This window comes from Phyllosticta citribraziliensis, assembly GCF_038025025.1.
Source record: "Phyllosticta citribraziliensis strain CPC 17464 chromosome Unknown J3D65scaffold_2, whole genome shotgun sequence".
Lineage (NCBI taxonomy): Eukaryota > Fungi > Ascomycota > Dothideomycetes > Botryosphaeriales > Phyllostictaceae > Phyllosticta > Phyllosticta citribraziliensis.
Window position 1 is genome coordinate 1,006,297 of NW_027117339.1, and position 16,060 is coordinate 1,022,356.

General features: G+C 55.6%; 7 protein-coding genes across 7 annotated transcripts; 4 read left to right on the forward strand and 3 right to left on the reverse strand.

Moving 5' to 3' along the window:
- Positions 1-100: 100 nt before the first annotated feature.
- Positions 101-3,458, forward strand: J3D65DRAFT_547122 (mediator of RNA polymerase-like protein II transcription subunit 5; the record flags this gene model as incomplete). The annotated part of the gene is made up of 6 exons (XM_066796850.1): positions 101-716; positions 790-1,037; positions 1,082-1,660; positions 1,715-1,907; positions 1,941-2,297; positions 2,347-3,458. The coding sequence occupies 6 exons, from the start codon at positions 101-103 to the stop codon at positions 3,456-3,458; spliced, it is 3,105 nt and encodes a 1,034-aa protein (XP_066658583.1).
- A 524-nt stretch (positions 3,459-3,982) lies between these two features.
- On the forward strand, positions 3,983-6,658 carry J3D65DRAFT_613273 (putative Golgi matrix protein). Its single transcript, XM_066799102.1, has 5 exons — positions 3,983-4,103; positions 4,224-4,396; positions 4,466-5,330; positions 5,384-5,770; positions 5,846-6,658. The coding sequence occupies exons 1-5, from the start codon at positions 3,998-4,000 to the stop codon at positions 6,187-6,189; spliced, it is 1,875 nt and encodes a 624-aa protein (XP_066658584.1). The 5' UTR covers positions 3,983-3,997; the 3' UTR covers positions 6,190-6,658.
- Positions 6,659-7,538: 880 nt separating this feature from the next.
- Positions 7,539-10,070, reverse strand: J3D65DRAFT_527104 (uncharacterized protein; the record flags this gene model as incomplete). Its single annotated transcript, XM_066796650.1, has 1 exon — positions 7,539-10,070. A coding segment is annotated over one exon (2,532 nt), but the record flags the coding sequence as incomplete, so codon positions are not given.
- A 62-nt stretch (positions 10,071-10,132) lies between these two features.
- On the forward strand, positions 10,133-11,073 carry J3D65DRAFT_208863 (uncharacterized protein). The gene has a single exon (XM_066794483.1). It carries the CDS (start codon positions 10,420-10,422, stop codon positions 11,035-11,037), a length of 618 nt encoding a protein of 205 aa, XP_066658586.1. The 5' UTR covers positions 10,133-10,419; the 3' UTR covers positions 11,038-11,073.
- A 37-nt stretch (positions 11,074-11,110) lies between these two features.
- J3D65DRAFT_548352 (uncharacterized protein) lies at positions 11,111-12,722 on the reverse strand (the record flags this gene model as incomplete). Its single annotated transcript, XM_066796905.1, has 4 exons — positions 11,111-11,775; positions 11,851-12,111; positions 12,372-12,642; positions 12,696-12,722. The coding sequence occupies 4 exons, from the start codon at positions 12,720-12,722 to the stop codon at positions 11,111-11,113; spliced, it is 1,224 nt and encodes a 407-aa protein (XP_066658587.1).
- J3D65DRAFT_613286 (uncharacterized protein) lies at positions 12,548-14,810 on the forward strand. Its single transcript, XM_066799103.1, has 2 exons — positions 12,548-13,740; positions 13,795-14,810. Exons 1-2 carry the CDS (start codon positions 12,918-12,920, stop codon positions 14,367-14,369), a joined length of 1,398 nt encoding a protein of 465 aa, XP_066658588.1. The 5' UTR covers positions 12,548-12,917; the 3' UTR covers positions 14,370-14,810.
- On the reverse strand, positions 14,680-16,034 carry J3D65DRAFT_613289 (uncharacterized protein). The gene is made up of 3 exons (XM_066799104.1): positions 15,829-16,034; positions 15,134-15,695; positions 14,680-15,064 (listed from the first exon to the last, which is right to left on the reverse strand). Exons 1-3 carry the CDS (start codon positions 15,961-15,963, stop codon positions 15,045-15,047), a joined length of 717 nt encoding a protein of 238 aa, XP_066658589.1. The 5' UTR covers positions 15,964-16,034; the 3' UTR covers positions 14,680-15,044.
- Between the last annotated feature and the right edge of the window lie 26 nt (positions 16,035-16,060).

Genomic DNA, 16,060 nt, shown 5'->3' on the forward strand with positions numbered 1-16,060 from the left:
AGATCGCCATGTGAGGCGGTTGCTCAATTCAGTCCCGCGGCATCCATTCTTCTTCTCTCTCGGACATCGCAGCACGCTTGTCATCAACACCTCCCTCACCATGACCAAAGTCAAATACACTTGGGATATCTTCATCGATGGTTGCCTGAGGAAGCGCCTTGCCACCGACGACTACGACAGACTTGCACGCGATCTGCAAGGAAGGATTCCCAAGGACGGCGCTGCGCTTTCAGAGGCCCTGCTTCGACCCAAGACTCTCTCCGAATTCTACTTTGACCCTTTGGTGGTCGTCTACCTCGAGAGGTCGCTGGCATTGGATCTTTTAGACCCTCCACAGGTTTTGGAAGCCCTGTTCCGCCATGCGAGAGAGGCAAACACGGCTACCGACAGATCCCAGCCGAAAGCATGGAATGTGAAGCCTCCACCATCCTATGTCTCGCCAGGACTCGAAGAACTCGTCTTTGCCAGATTGTCAAGAACGTACATGATCAATGAAAGACCGAAAAAAGTCTCCGAAGCCCAAAAGACCCTGGCACTCTTGACCAAGTGGATGTCTACCATGAGCTCAACGCAAGCCGCCGAGTCGGTCATCAATTCAATTGCAGAAGGAACCCAAGGCCACCGCACAACCACCATCATGAGCCTTGGACTGCTTGTGATCGCTGTACTGGAACACCCGAAGATTGCCGGAGTTCTAGAAAAAGCCTGTCCAAGATGTAGGCCCAGGCACTCTCATATGCAAGATCGGTTCACGAAGCGAGACACTAATCATTTTTACTTGTTTTGCAGGGGTTTCAAAGGCGTTGTCCGAGTCGATCACGGCGTTCATGCCGCATCTCAGCCAGTCGTCTCTGCAATTGGCTGATAGATTGGGAATGCTACAAAAGCAATACTCTCTGTCTGACCATGCCGCCAACGCTGTAGATGATGGATCTGCCCACAACGGCCTCGACGTCGCGGTGCTCCAGCTTGAGACGGTAATGGATCTTCCTGTGATCAACACCAGAGCCGGCCTCTACGTCTTCGTCAACTCCTTGGTACGTACCTTTCACAAGTTGTGCATAAAAGCTGACATTTTTAGCTCTCCGCCCGTCCTCTGACCGACGACCATATGATCCTCAACTATCTGCAGGCTCGATACAAGGGCGATATCCAGTCTTTGGCAATTGACCTCATCACTGCCTCTTTTGATGTCCTTGCTGCCAATTCCAATTCGGCTTACAGGAGCGAGACAAACGAAACCCTATTCAACTTTCGGTCGTTTCTCGTAAACAAAGTTCCGACTCTCCTAACGGTTCTCGCCGGGTCAATGTTCCCGCCTTTGACACCAGAGCTGTGCATTACTCAAGCTCTCAACCACATTGATAGAAATGCGTTTCCTTCCTTCTCTCAAGCCTTCGGGGACGGGGTAAGCGTCAATAGCGCATTCTCAGATGTTCGTCAGGACTTTCTTTTTGCGTGCGCCCTCCACCAGCTCATACCCGAAGCCAGCATTGAACGCCTTCTCGGAGAAACACCCATGAATGGTGTCTCTGAGAAGCACGTTAAAGAAAATCTAGTGGCACAGTGTTCGAATAATTTTGAGCGCGTAGAAGAGTACCTCAATGAGATGGAAGGTATGGATGGGAATGCGGGAACCATTGTGGCCGCCATGACTGAGGTAGGTTGACCGCAGCTCAGGTCTCGTCGTGAAAGCGCTAATCCGAACGCGCAGGTGATAAGAAACCTTTGCATGGCCCGAGATACTGTTTCGCTCAAGACAATATGCAATGCATTGTCACGGAAACCTCGCTCTCTAGACGTAATGCTGCAGTACACATCACCAGCGAGTATACTGCAGCCTCTATGTCAGCTTCTTGATTCATGGAAGCACGAAGAGGAGCAAAGTAAGGTCGCCACAGGAAACGGTCGGGTCTTGGGCTGACTTGTCTTAATCACAGGCGAATACCAGCCAGTGTATGACGAATTTGGCGCCGTCTTGCTACTGATCCAAGCATTCGTCCTGCGCCATGACCTCAAAAGTGTCGATCTAGGAGTCGAAGACGGGTCATTCATCGCCCAGCTAATCGAACGAGGTCATGTGAGCCTTGTGATAGAAGAGCTCAGTGAAGAGCAAAAGAAGTATCTGGATGGTTGGGTACGAGGTCTGTATGGATCCGACGGAATCAGCGACGATCTCCTGAAGAGCTGCAGGCCGCAGGATTTCTACCTCCTGGTCCCAACAATTTTCAGCGGAACTATATATGCATGCTCGGTGGATGCTGTCAGCATCGACGACGTCAAGTCTGGCCTGGAGTGTAAGTTTGATTCTTTGTTTCGAATGACTTGAAAGCTCATCAAGTATAGTCCTTCTCGAAACCTTCCTACTCCCTTCGCTTGTCGGCGCCTTTACCTGGATGACATCGCACGCGCTTGAGCAGACGCCGAAAGAAATCGATTTTACCATTCAAATACTCTCCCGACTCATCCGCCCTAACTCAATATCAGGCGATGCGCAAGCGATCCACAGCTCCATTGTCTCGATGGTAGCACGGCGACTTGAACACTGCCTTAGGAAGCTTCAGTATCGACATCCGTCTAGGAGTGATATTAGTGGGCTGCTCGACATCATAGGTTCCAGCCACGATTACGAAAGGACGCCCTTCTGCTCCTCTCCCGAGATCGATGCTTGGATAGCAAACTCGGGTGGATCTTTCCGCCACGCTATCAAATTTTCATTCCATAACCTCGTCGTTTGGAACGGCCAGTCAGACATTCACCCTACACCCCCTCCCTATTCTCACCGACAAATCTTCTCTGCGCTGCAAATTGTTGGCGTTTGCAAGGTCCTACGAGCCATCCTTGAGGAGATCAAGAACCAAACAGCCAACGGCACTGGAGCCGTGGCCCTTGATGTGGCTGTCAATCTGATCTGTGCCCCTCTTCACGTCAACAGCTGCACTCCGGTCTCCTGGCTCGGCTGCCCTGTCCCTTCCCCCCACCCACCCCGCACAACTCTGAATCTGCGAGAGATGCTCAAGCAGGAACTCGACGATCCAGCAGCGCTCATGGCCGACCCGGGCCTCGCTGAGGCAGCCGTTCGTCTCCATCGTCGTGTCGAGGCACAACTTGCCGGTCCGCAGCTCGAACACCTCCCAGCGGCAGGCCTTATGCAAGGAATCGAAATGACTGCCACCGGGGTTGACATGGGCATGGGAGTGTCAGCAACGGGCGACACTAGTGCTGCCAGCGGGGCACAGGCTTCTGGAGCAGCAGCCGTGGCACCGGGTGGTGACATCACAGATGAGCTGGGCCTCGGAGCCACGGGCACAGCAACCGGTATTGACGGACTAGGAGACCCCTCTGGTGGTTTAGACGGCTTGGGGAGTATGGACGACATGCTGGATGGGGCGGCGGCTGCGGCTGCGGATGACGATGTGTTTTCGGGCTTGGTCTTGGAAGACGAGTATAACTTTTAAATTGGGTTGTCTGTTGGTTTGGTTCACGAGAGGATTTTGGATGGGGTCGAGAGACAAATTTAGCTCTGTGTTCAGGGTGTGGCGTGGTTTGGTTGAAGGGTCTAGTCGTCCCACTGATGATTGGGAGAAAAGATCAGAAAGCGACAAAGAAGGGACAAGTTCCCCACGTGCTCATGGTTTAAAGCTTGCGCAACCTTAAAAGACGGCTGGAAAGAAAGGGCGCGAGGCCATGGAGCCTGCTCTGAGAGTTGGGTTTTCTAACTAATCATCTCTTTGAAGTCAATGCCGTCTTTTCTTCAGGCGGACAGCTTCTCTGGAACTCTGGGAAGGCTGAGTGGTCTGGAAATAGAAGAGTGTAGGCCTGGTCGGATTCCAAAAAAAAAAAAATAAAAATAAAAAATTGAAGGGCTTCGGCTGGCATCCCACGTCGCCAAGGTTGGTGTTGCGTCAGCAGCAGCAAGGGTCGCGGGCGCCAAGGCTGCTCTCGCGGGAGCTGTCCTCTGGACACCTGCGCGCTAAAACGCCACTGGTAGAGTCCAATGTACGCTGTAGGCCTTGGGCGACATAGCTCCTCCACCTCCGTGAGCGACCTGCTGAAGGCGAACATGTCTCCCACACAAGAGACGGCACCGTCGCTGCCACCAGGTGCGTTGTTCCCAGATCATCCCTTGACCTTGCCCAGCCCGTCTCGATTCGCTCCCCATGAAAGCACCAACCCATTGCCCGGGTTCCTGCGGCGCAAAGCTGACGTATATTTCGATACAGCTCCTACCACGCCAAAATCGAAAAAGAAGAAGAACAAGAAGAAGGGGGCTGCCCCAAAACCAGAGCACAATGCCACCGACATCCAGGTGAACGGTGCCACCAGCAATGCCGCCGGGGGCGATGCTGAAGACGCCGAAGCCGACGACGACGTGGAGTCAGTGCATTCGTTAGAGGTACTGTACTTTCGCAACGATGGAACCTCAAACCACCACAACCAGTCTCGGGGCTGATTGCAGTTGTAGAAGCCATCTCCGGACAAAAAGGCGAGACCCAAAACACAGGCGAACGCGCAGGACCATCAAGCAGATCCCGACACACGGCCCCAGAGCAATGGCTCCGCACGCACAAACACCACCTCTGCCGCTCCACCGCCGTCGCCGCCGAAGCAAACCCCTCCCCCGGAAATCTCCTCGACAACCATGGACGCCGACACGACGGACCGGCTTGATGCCCTGGCCAAAGAACGCGACACGCTGCGAGAAGAAGTGACGCAATTGCGCAAATCGCTCGAGACGATACAAAGCAAGCATGAGTCGGAGTTGGCAGATCTGCAATCCCAGCTCACCGAAACACAGGTGGGCAAGGAGCAAGCAGAGAACCAGTACAAGGATCTCCGGGGAAAGGTTAATACAATCAAGACTCAGCTAGGGGAGCGCATGAGGGCCGATGCTGAGGAGCTCGAGCGGACTCGCGCCCAGATTGAGGATTTGGAAGAGCAGAACCGCCGGGAGCGCGAGGAAGCCGACGCACTGGACGAGGAAAATAAGCGGCTCCGGAAGCAAAAGGAGGAGCAGGACAAGGAGATAGAGGAGCTGAGGGGGCGGGCGAGCCTGTCGCAGCAGAATTGGATCAAGGAGCGGGACGAGTTGATACGGCGCGAGGCATACGCAAGGGAAGAATTTGAGACGGCAAAACAAGCTATGCAAGACTGGGAGGTGCTGGCCATGGAGGAGAGATCACTGCGGGAGAATCTGGAGGACAAGGTGTCGGAATTGGAGGAGCAAGTTAATGGATTGAAGGACGCATTGGACCGGACAGTCAGCGACCGGGACGCACAAACTTCGACAGTGGATGGACTGCAGAGAGCGCTGCGGGACATTCAAGATGGTCAGCCTCACAATGGATCTGGCGTCGTTGCAGGACTCGCTGACAGGAAACAGCACGTAAGAAGGAACTGCGCGAAATCGTCGAAAACTCCCAGACCCAGCTCGACAGCTTACGCACACAACTCCAAACGGCGGAGGATGCTTCGAGGAAGGCCAAAGAGGAGCAAGAAAAGACACAAAAGGAGCTCGAGAGGGCGCTGCCGTTTGAGAAAGAGGTCAAGGAAAAGAACCTCCTGATCGGCAAGCTCAGACACGAGGCCGTCATCCTCAACGACCACTTGACGAAGGCGCTGCGCATACTGCGCAAAGGCAGACCGGAGGACAACGTCGATCGGCAAATCGTCACGAACCACCTGCTGCAATTCCTCGCCTTGGACCGGAGCGACCCCAAGAAATTCCAGGTGCTGCAGCTTATTGCTGCATTATTGGGGTGGAACGACGGTAAGTCACGACCCTGATTCTACATGCATATCCCCATCTTTCTCCTATTCGCACCAACTAACGCCCTATCAACAGAACAACGCGAAGCGGCCGGCCTCTCCCGCCCCGGATCCACCGCCACAGCCGCCAACTCGCTGCGCGTGCCGCTGTCGCCCTTCCGCCGCACCCCCTCGACGCCCTCGCTCAACACCGACCTCCTGCTAGCCGCCGACACGACGTCGACATCTTCAGCCGCCTCGCACACCAGCTCGGCGCACGCCGCCTCGGCGCAGGCGAACAAGGAGAGCCTGGCCGAGCTGTGGCAGAACTTCCTCGAGCAGGAGGCGCTCGAGGGCAGCAGCCGGGGGCCCAGCCGGCGCGAGAGCGCGACCAGCGACGAGAAGGAGAAGGAGGCGAGGGGGCTGGGTATCTCGTCGTAACAGCACGGCTGGCTGGCGGCGTAAAAGCACGAGAAGAGGAAGAAGAAGAAAAAATGTGCAGCGGGGCCGACGTGGCAGCATGAGGTTGTTCCACTTCTGCGGGTGCAAGGCACTTGTCGCGAGACCCTTTATTTCCATCTACGGGGACTGGTATCTTTTTTCTTCACTGTTATTGTCGGTGTTGTTGTTGGGCGGGAAGAGTGTATGTGCTATATATCTGTAATGACTGAGACGACGACTGCTCTCTCTTGTGGTGGATTGATTGATTGCTTGAAGAGCGAAGCGTGGGTTGGTAAAGAGGGCGGTGGGCAAGACGTAGAGGTGGGCCAGCAGATGCGCCGGTGGATAGCCAGCCAGCCGAAAAGGTTGAATCGTACATTGATGCATTCAGAAGTTGTACTGTGTGTATGTCGTTCGCTGTTGTGTGCGCTCTACCAACTTTCGCAGTAGGTCCAGGAGGTCACGCCGGAGAGGTCCTCGGGAAGGGACATTGATTCGCCTCTTGCGAAGTTCCTCGTTGCACGCCTGTGATTTCTGGAAGTATCTTGTATCTGGTAGCGCTAGGAGACGAAGGAATGGAAACACATCTTTGCAAGGTCATGTTATCTGTTCTCTCTCTTTCATTCGAGTCTATCACAGTGGGCGTCAAAAGGTATGACAACGCCCGTCCATTCACTGCGCCTAGAAAGCTGCTGCTATTTACCACCCACAGATAGACTTGGGTATTGTCACTTTCTCCGCCCCTTCCCCTTTCTGTTCGCCTTGTCTGGAGACGCCGACGCGGATGGCGATGCCGAAGCAGTGGGCGAAGGCGAAGAGAGAGAGGCCGTGGCAGCATCTGTCTTCTCCTTCGCACCACCACTCTTCGCATGCGGGTCGTCGACGGCAACCAATTTCTTCGAATCACCGTCATCATCCACCTTACCGGGACTCGACACCGTTGCCCCGTCGCCGTCGAACCTCGTCCCCAACGCCTTCCAGAAAGCCTCCAGCCCCACGAAACCCTCTCGATCCCACCGATCATCTGCCCGCACACAGTCGTAGCAAGCCCAGACGGCGCAATCAGGCGCACTGACGCTGCTTCCGACCAGGTAGCACAACTGGCCCTCCTCATCACTAGGAGCGTCGCGGTGCTGTCGCTCCCGCCTTTCCTTTCCAGCGACAATCAGGGTCTCGATTTGCGCCAAACAGCTGCCGATATCGTCTACAGCTGTCTGAATTTCCCACTTAGACTGGACGCCAAGGTCCCAGGCGCGGAAAAAGTGGTTGGCGGATCCGAGGTATTGCTGCGACAAAGCGGCGTTGCTCCTGTCTTGCGACGACGAGGACTCGCCCCGACGGTTGTGCAAATAAAAGCGCTCGAGGTAAGCGAGGATGCTTATGGTGTCCGAGACTTCAGTGTGAAAGGTGTCGTTGTCGCGGAAGAGGACTGGAGGTGAGTGGTGGAAGTATGAGGAACTCTCTGCACTGAGGTCACTGGTGGGACAGCCAGCTTTGACAGTGCTGTACGTCATTCCCAGTTCATGCAGATAGAGAAGTACCGCACGATTCATGGGAGCACTCGTCGACAGAAAGAGGATTGGAGGATCGGGATCGGGAGGAGGGGTTGTGAAGTGAAGCACATCAAAGCCCGCGCCATACGTCGCGTCCCAATCAAACTTGTCGCCCGTTTGCTGGTTTTCGGCACTGAATGCCCGGATGATGCTCTCGGTGGCTTTCTCGTCCCCATTGATCACGGGAGTGGCGCCAGCCTTCTGTTTGGATGACGCTCCTTGGCCCCATATGAGGCGCGAGTCGGGACTGATAAAGGTTCCAATATGACGGAAAGTAAGCGAGATACGCATGCCCATGTATAACGTTTCAGGCAAAACCTTCTCAGTCGAGGGTCGCTTGTCGGGCATAATACCGTGCAACCAGCAACTGTTGGTAGCAGGTCCTATAACCAAAGCAGAATTGTGGGGCATGGCAACCTTTTGAATTTCTCTGTTGCTGGTAACCGTCTCCCCACCGGAATTTGTGTTTTCAGACCGTTTTGTGCGAAGCCTCATGGTTCGCTGTGCGCCGAAACTGACATTGACAATGCTTGAGCGCCGAACAATGTCCAGAGTCTTGTCTGAGTGTTCGGAGATGTGATCACCGCCCTGGCGGTAGAATTGAATCAAAACGTGGTTCATGGGATGCTGGACCAGCTGCTCGACACGCTTGCGGAGGAGCAAGACCGAAGGAGAGAAATGCAGAAGCGGTAGGCTCTGGTCCGACGGATGTCTATAGATGGGCTTTGACCCATCCGGACCAACGTCACCTTGCACAGCTACAAGACGCGGGACCTCTCCAGTGGCGTGGAGCATTTTCTGAAACCGGACCTCGTTGCAGAGCTTATCGAATACTGACTCCTTGAAAGGACGAGTCGTGCCAGGCGCGTTGACCTCATCAGATAGGAAATCGTGAACAAGGTGGGAATCCCCCTCTCCGATAGCGTCAGCTGGGCCAAGGGTTGGCAACGTAGCTGGAATTTTAGACTTCACGGGACGTTCTCCGTCCTTAAGGACCCGCTGCGTCGGGAGAGGCGATCTGGGAGGTGGACCGCTGTTCTCCGTATCTGGCGGCCGGTCGTTGCGTGGGGTTGTAGAAAAAGGGGCTCCCGGGGCTGAGGTACGTGGCGATGTGTTTTGAGAACTTGAAGATGAGCTGATGGCGGAATTTGAATTTGCTGCTGGAGATGCCTGGACATGTTTTTTCGAACTCGAGGATTGTTCAGATTTGCTTGTGTCGGTCCGGCGGCGCATGCGAACGTGAGACTTTGTCGAGCCTGAGTTTCTGTGCACTCGTGGAGGTTTGCCCTCGCGGTTTTCTGCCAAAGGACTCTCCAGGATTGACTCATCCAAACTACCATGCTGGACCGGTTGGTGTTGGGAAGCGCTGCCGGATACGGGAGTGTCCTTGATGTTCAACTTTTTCAGCATGTCTCCAATGTCATGGTCATCGCCGGCAGTGGCGCCGTCTTTGCTCGTACTTTGGTCACTCATCTCCCCCTGGCTGTTGCCAGTGATCCTCTTCATCGCATCGTCAAACGAAATCAGATAAGCACCCATGTATTCCACCATTCGCTTCATGGCCTCCTGGTGCCTGTCGAGTTTCCGGTAGCCAATACAGTCGTCGATCAAGTAGATGGTGATTCCATGACGAGCGGCTTCCGCAGCAGTTGCGTAGACTGATATGTTGCTGATGCAGCCACACACGAACAGCTCGGTGATGAGGCGGGTTCGCAGCGTGAGAAGCAGATTTGTACCCCTGAGAGCCGAGTACCAGCGCTTGGTGACGATGATATCGCTGGACCTGACTTCTGAAGCAATATCGTCGGCAAAGGCAGCTCCATGGCCGCCAGCAAGACAGATGCCCGAGCCGTTTGCAAGGAACAGCTCTTCTTCCGAGGACGGATCCACGGGAGACTCGATTTCGTCTTCCCGATTGCGTTCCGTGACGCGTCGCAGAAGATCAGCAGGCCGACGTCGTGAGCGGCGCGAGCGTGGCAAGGGCAAGTCTGACGGCTGAAGCTCAGCCTCGGTCAGGCCAGGACCGTCATCGTCATGGCCGCTCGACCGCTTGCCGGAGACGCTTGTGATGACGGCATCCGCATCGTCCGAACCATCAGACGCTGGCTGAGCTGGGTCGGCCTCGGTGCGCACCCAGATGATGCTTCCTGCATGGTCACGGAAAGCGGGGATTATTTTTTTGATGCGGTGCAGCAGGCCGTCGGGCTTGCTGACGGGCAACTTGGCAGTGGGAGAGCAAAAGTCATTCTGCAGGCCAATGACGATGAGGGCCTGGTGAGTCTGAAAAGATGGTTGGTTCTGGGCGAGGAGCTCGAAGATGGACGACATGACGGGAGAGGCTAGACCGAAAAGAGAGGGGCAGTTTGAAGGAGAAGGGAACCAACGTGAATTTTCGAGGCCAGTCGCAACGCAACAGACGGCGCCGCGGCGGCAACAAATAGCAGTTGTGACGTTGCAATGGCTCCGGCTCACATCGTGGCGGCAGGGCTGGACATGGTCGGTTTGACGCGCTCGAGTCGCGTGTTGGATTGGGCGGCGGAGCAGCTCGCGAAGCGAAGGAAGGACAAGGCCAGGACGAGGACGAGGACGAGGACGGGGACGGGGAGGGACGGACTTGGGTGTGCGGCCTCGATCCAACAAGAGTGCTGACTCGCCTGCGGACCGTGAGGTGGTGGTGATGGACGTGTGGTGCTGGTGCATCCCGCAGGTCCAGGGCCAGGGCCAGGTCCAGGTACAGACAGATGGACAGTACAGTGCGGGCGCAAAGTCGCACCGCTCCGGCTTCCCGTCTTCCGCTCCTTCAAGTCTCCATCGTCGTCACCACCACCACAACCTAACCCTGCCCGCGCTGCAGCTGACTGAGGTCAACACCACACTGCACAGGGCAGGGAGCAATGCCGCCCCGGAGCTTCTGGCCACTCACCTCCCACCTCGACTGCGCTCGTGCCTCGCCATCAACGACATCCTCCCAACTGCCCGGGACTCGCAATATACACCGGACCCCATCTCGCTGTGCCGCTCGGCCCCCGTCACACCCAATCCAACTCATCGTCCTGGCTCATGCCTCGCTACCAACATCACTCAACTTCTGTCCCGACCCTGTCATGACCGGTGCACGTTCCTCAGCACGTCTGCTTGGCTGCCGGCCATCTCTCGCCCGAACAGCCAAGGAGCAAGAGCTATTTCCCTTCCTTCGGGTCTGATCGTACGATGCAAAACTCACAACTATCATGCACTGCCTCTTCCTCCGCTCGAAGCGCCAAGCCCACCTTCTAGAACGTCCCTCTTCTTCTGAACCCTGTGGACCGGGCGCTGTGGGGCCTCTGCAAGCTTAATGTCGTTCCGCTACTTCTTTTTGCCGCCCGTCTTCACTTCCCAAAAAAGGACGTGATTTTCTTACTTCCTTCGGCAGCTTTCGGCTTGCCTGGTGACGACTTGGGTTGCGCCTTCCGCTTTGCCTGCTTGACCGGAATATTCGTTTTGGCCGTCTTTTGGGCCGGCCGACTCTCCGTTTCATCTGGTCCTTCATTATCGCCGCAGTCGCCGCCGTCGTCGTCGTCGTGCTCCCGCTTGACACCATGCTTGATTTTTCCCAACGGACTGCTCGCCTCTTCTGCCTTGATCTGGGTCTCGACTTGTGCGTCGGCATCCTTGCTGTCCCTCTCATCAATCTGGTCCGATTCGACAGTCTTTTTCTTTTCGTCGGCTCCTTTGCCCTGGGATTTTTGGTTGCCAAAGAAATTGGCAATATTGTTCTTGTTCTCCTTGCTGTCGATTGGGATGATAAACGACGGCGAATCATTGCCTACCTTGCCCACATCTTTGCTGACCGCATAGCATTCGAGTTCCCCGTCATAAGGTTTGAGGAGGGACTGCAATTCCTTGGTCCACTCGTTCCGGTTCGGGTCGAGCCAAGTCCGGAGCGCTTCGGAACCATTGTCGAGGATGACGGGCATCCGGTCGTGGAGGAACTTGAGCTGCTTGTTGGAGTCGGTCGTGATGATGGTGTAGGTGTAGAGCTTTTGCTCCGATCCTGCACGTGCAGATTAGCGCTGTCCAGTGTGGATGTAACGTTGCCGCATGACAGACGCAGCAGAGTACCTTGTACCTTCAAATTTGACGCAATCCCACAGTCCAGCAAAGCACATCAGCTGACCGTCCTTGCGCTTCACAAAGTGCGGTATCTTCTCCTTGCCATTGTTCTTCTTGAGCCATTCGTAGAAACCTTGGGCAACCACGATGCATCTCTTGCGGTGTTTCATCGAGTTCCACAGCCCCCGGTTCTCGATGAGGCTGTCGTCCCTACAATTGATTGTTTTCATCATTGAGCCGTAGTCTGGGTTCCGCTTCGTCCACGAGGGAATGAGCCCTGCAAGCAAGTCCGTCAGCTTCCTCAACACTTCCGAACAGCGTCACATTCGATAGCTTTGTGACCAGGGTTTCTAGCCAATCCCTTGACAGGCAGATGGCAGGGCGTTTAAGCGAAACTGTCTTTATTCCAGGGTATTGATTTTCCGCGATATCTCGCATCGCATCTGGCCGTGCTCCACGATCCAGATGATGAGGCCGGGGCCTCCTTAAGCACCCGACGTAGCCAAAAGCAACAAAGCGAGGAATGGAGCACCTTACCCCATTTCATTGCCTGCAGCATATACTTTGTTTCCTGGGGGGTGTCTTGTCCTGCTTGGGCAGGAGGAGCGTCGCCATCAGGTGATTCTTGGTGCTGCATGTCGCCCTTGTCCTGCTCACGTCCGGGGCCAATAGCGGAGGAATCAGCGCGATAGACCAATCCATGGTAGCCCGGTGCGAAGTTGTAGCTCTGGCGCACTTCGTCATCTCCCGGCGCATCCTCACAGGGCATCTGCGTCTGCTCGAGCGCCCGCCGAACCTCCGAAGGCCGCTGTGAGTCTCATTAGCCATAAATTGGTAGAACCACTTGATGGAAGGATGAACCTGATGGAGTGCATAGCGTCCGCACATTGTGGACCCAGTTTCTGATGTGCCAATGAACGTAAAGGAAAGGTGTTGTCCGGTTTGAACAAGAGACATTGCGGAGCTATGCCGTCATTCCCGCGCTTTGGCCAAGCCGGCGTCTGGAGCTTGAGACGGGCACGTTGGCCGTAGGGCTGAACAAAACATCGACCTCAGAGCTTCGTCTGCTCCCCCAATCTCGCCATGTTTGCCCGAGCGGCCTGCAGAATTCCGCTGAGGATAATTCCGCGAGCGCCTGCGGCGCGTCAGTCCCCCCGCATTGGTGCTCGCACATTTTCCAGTCTTCCGACCCAGACGAGACCGCGCCTACAGTCGCCACAATTGACCCGCGTCGGCCGCCGCAATGCCTCGAGAAGGACCTTTATCGAAGGCTACAAGGCTCTATGGAGGGACTCGCCCTTCCAGCTCGTGCTGGTGACCGCCATTATCGTGGGCTGCATGGGGGTATTCGCATGGCTGCCCTTCTGGTACATGCAACACCAAGTCAAGCCATACCACAATTACCCAGAGGAGGTGGCAAAGAAGCTCCGCCGAGCCATATACTATAGCAGAAGGGCGTCTTTCCAGCCAAAGGAGGTCATTCGGTATTACCGCGAGGCGCTGGCCCTCGCCGATGAGCTCGGCATGGACCCGTTCAGCGACGAGGTGCTGGGCATCCGAATCCAGATGGCGGGCTTCTTCGAGCTCAAGCTCTCGTCTCATCGGTCCGCAATCGATATGCTGGAGCTGGTCAAGAATGACTGCTATTTGTGGATGGACAAGCTGGGCGACAAGCATTGGACCGACGGCAAGCGGACGAGGGTCTTGATCCGCATCATGAGCATCCACACCAAGCTGGGCGAGTTGTACTCGAACCAGTACGTCAAGGACTTTAACAAGGCCGAGGAAAATCTGCAGACGGCCATTTCAATTGCCATTGGAGAGAAAATGCGGCGCCAGCGCGATGGCGTCAAGGTAGGCGAAGGCGACTGGATCGGCGACGACGAATTAGGAGCCGAAATGGAGCGTAGGCTGCCCCCATCCCCCTAACTCTTATTACACGATTGACCTGTCCTTCCAGAGCTCGGCCATGTCTATGAAGCCAGCGATCGACACTTCCTCGCGGCGCCGCTCTTCCTCCAAGCGATCCGCCTGTCCCCCAAAGACTCGTGCCACACGGCAATCCTCATGAACAACCTCGCCATCTCACTCGCTCAGACGCGTCCGCCCTCCGGCCCTGCCTACAACTCGCCCGTCTTCGAAGTCACCACCACCGAGCCCAGCCAGCAGAAGTACATCAACCAAGCAGCGTCGGCGCAGAAAAAGTACCACGACGAACAAGCCGCAAATGCCGCGGCCATGGCCGCTGCCGCGCAAGCTATGCCCTCGCGCACCGAGCAGGGCCGCCTGTGGGCGCAAAAGGCGATTGAGTTGACGGCCAACATCAAGCCGCCGGTGCGTGATGAGGAGTGCGACCTGGCGTGCGCCGTGGCGACGCACAATCTGGGCGAGTTTGCGGAGATGGAGGGACGCATCAAGGAGGCACGCAAGTGGTACAATGAAGCGAAGAGCCTAGCCAAGGCGATTGGCTTTGAGGAGGGGGTCCAAAATGCGGATGAGGGAGTGAAGAGATTGAAAGGGAGGAAAGATGCTTAGTGTACTATGGCGACAAGACTTCTATGCAGAGCATTCATCCTAGGTACGGAAAGGAAACTCATAGGAAGCATATGGACGCCCTCCAAGCCATCTTTGGCCAGACGCTCGGGAGAGTTAAGCCCCCAAGTCCGCACGAGTCCCTTGTTGTGCGTGCCACTTACGACACCAACGGAAACCTTGGACGCGATGAAGATTTCAAAGAATAATGTGGAGGTCCGAGGAAGCGAAGCTCAGATCACAGTCGAGTTATGTGGACTTTATTGAGAACTCGACCTCCAAACAACACGCGGTATGATTGTGAAAAATTAACATCTGTTTTGCTTTATCTCATAGCGCATGCTATGTGGGTATCTATTACAGTAACGCGTAGCGTGAGTTTCCTCGCCTTTTTCTCCGAAAGCATTTTCCCCCTGTTCGCCGACCTTTCCTATTCCCTTTTTGACCTTTCAATCCTCGTTTAATATCCCAATCAGTCTTCGTATCTTCATTTCGCGTCCTGTCTGTGTGGCCCAATTTCAGTCCTCCAGTCAGCCTGTTCGTGTTTTTCTTAGATGCCCAGAGCCTTCGCCCAACGATACCAATTTCACTGTTTCCATCATTCACCTGAGCCATTGTCGTCGTAGCCGCAAGCCATTCACAAATCCATCGGCTTGTTTCCCTCACTGCTTCGGGCGCTTAATCCGGATGCTCCGTGTCTGACAACAAGATGGGCTCCGAATTAGTGTCTCCAAGCAAAGTGCTGCTTCCACTAGGCCCTGCCGCACCTGATTTCTCGATCGCCCTCTTGGAACGGTTCGACTTTTTCATGACCATCGGGCGCTTGGGCACAATAATTTGTTTCCCTTTGCTTCCTTGCGGAGCTTTTGCAGCCACCGTGGAGGCGATGGCCACCGTCTTCTTCGGCGGGGTCTTCTCAGGCTCACGCTCCACGCGTCCAAAGCTCCAGCTGCTGAACCTCTCGCCCCACGTCCGGCTGCTGTTGGACGACAGGTGGAGTCCGTCGACAGCAGCGGCAGCAACGTCTGACACTTCGGAGGCGAGAGAGGCGGAGCGGGCTCGGCGACGGTTCGAGTCATGGACGTCGAATTCGAGGGCACGGTTGTGATTGTTGACGTTGTCGCTCGAGGCTCGCGGGGCGTGGAGGTCGACAGCTGCGGCAAGGAGGCGCTGTCGTTTGCGCGGTCGAGAGTTTGCAATTGCGTTTGGCTGCTGTTGTTCCTGGTTTTCGGTTTCCCAGCGAGCAATGATGGCATCATCAGCAGGACTGGCCATGCTGTGGAAAGAAGCATGGTGGTCGCAGCCGTCGCAGGTGAATGACGATGAGAGCTGTGTAGTTGGTTTGTTAATTTTGCACGCAGTTAAAGACACAGACGCGTGGATAATTGTAGCTTCGCAAGGAGAGGCCCCAGAGCTTGGAGTACGAGAGAAATTGAGAGAATGCTGGAAGGCGGACGCGTACCTTCAGTGGGTGCAGCATAAACCGGAGACAAGGACATTTGGGCGAGAGCAACGAGTCCTTGTGATTGCACGGACCTCGCGGAGGCGTGTAATTCATCTGCCTCCAGATGGAGTCTTTGGAAAAGGTTGGAGCCATGGTGAAGGCTCTGCCGCAGTGGCCCTCGTTGCAGAGAGAGAGTTGTCGAGAGTTGGGGAGGCTGGGGAGGCCGACGCGGTTGCATGTGCTCGGGGAA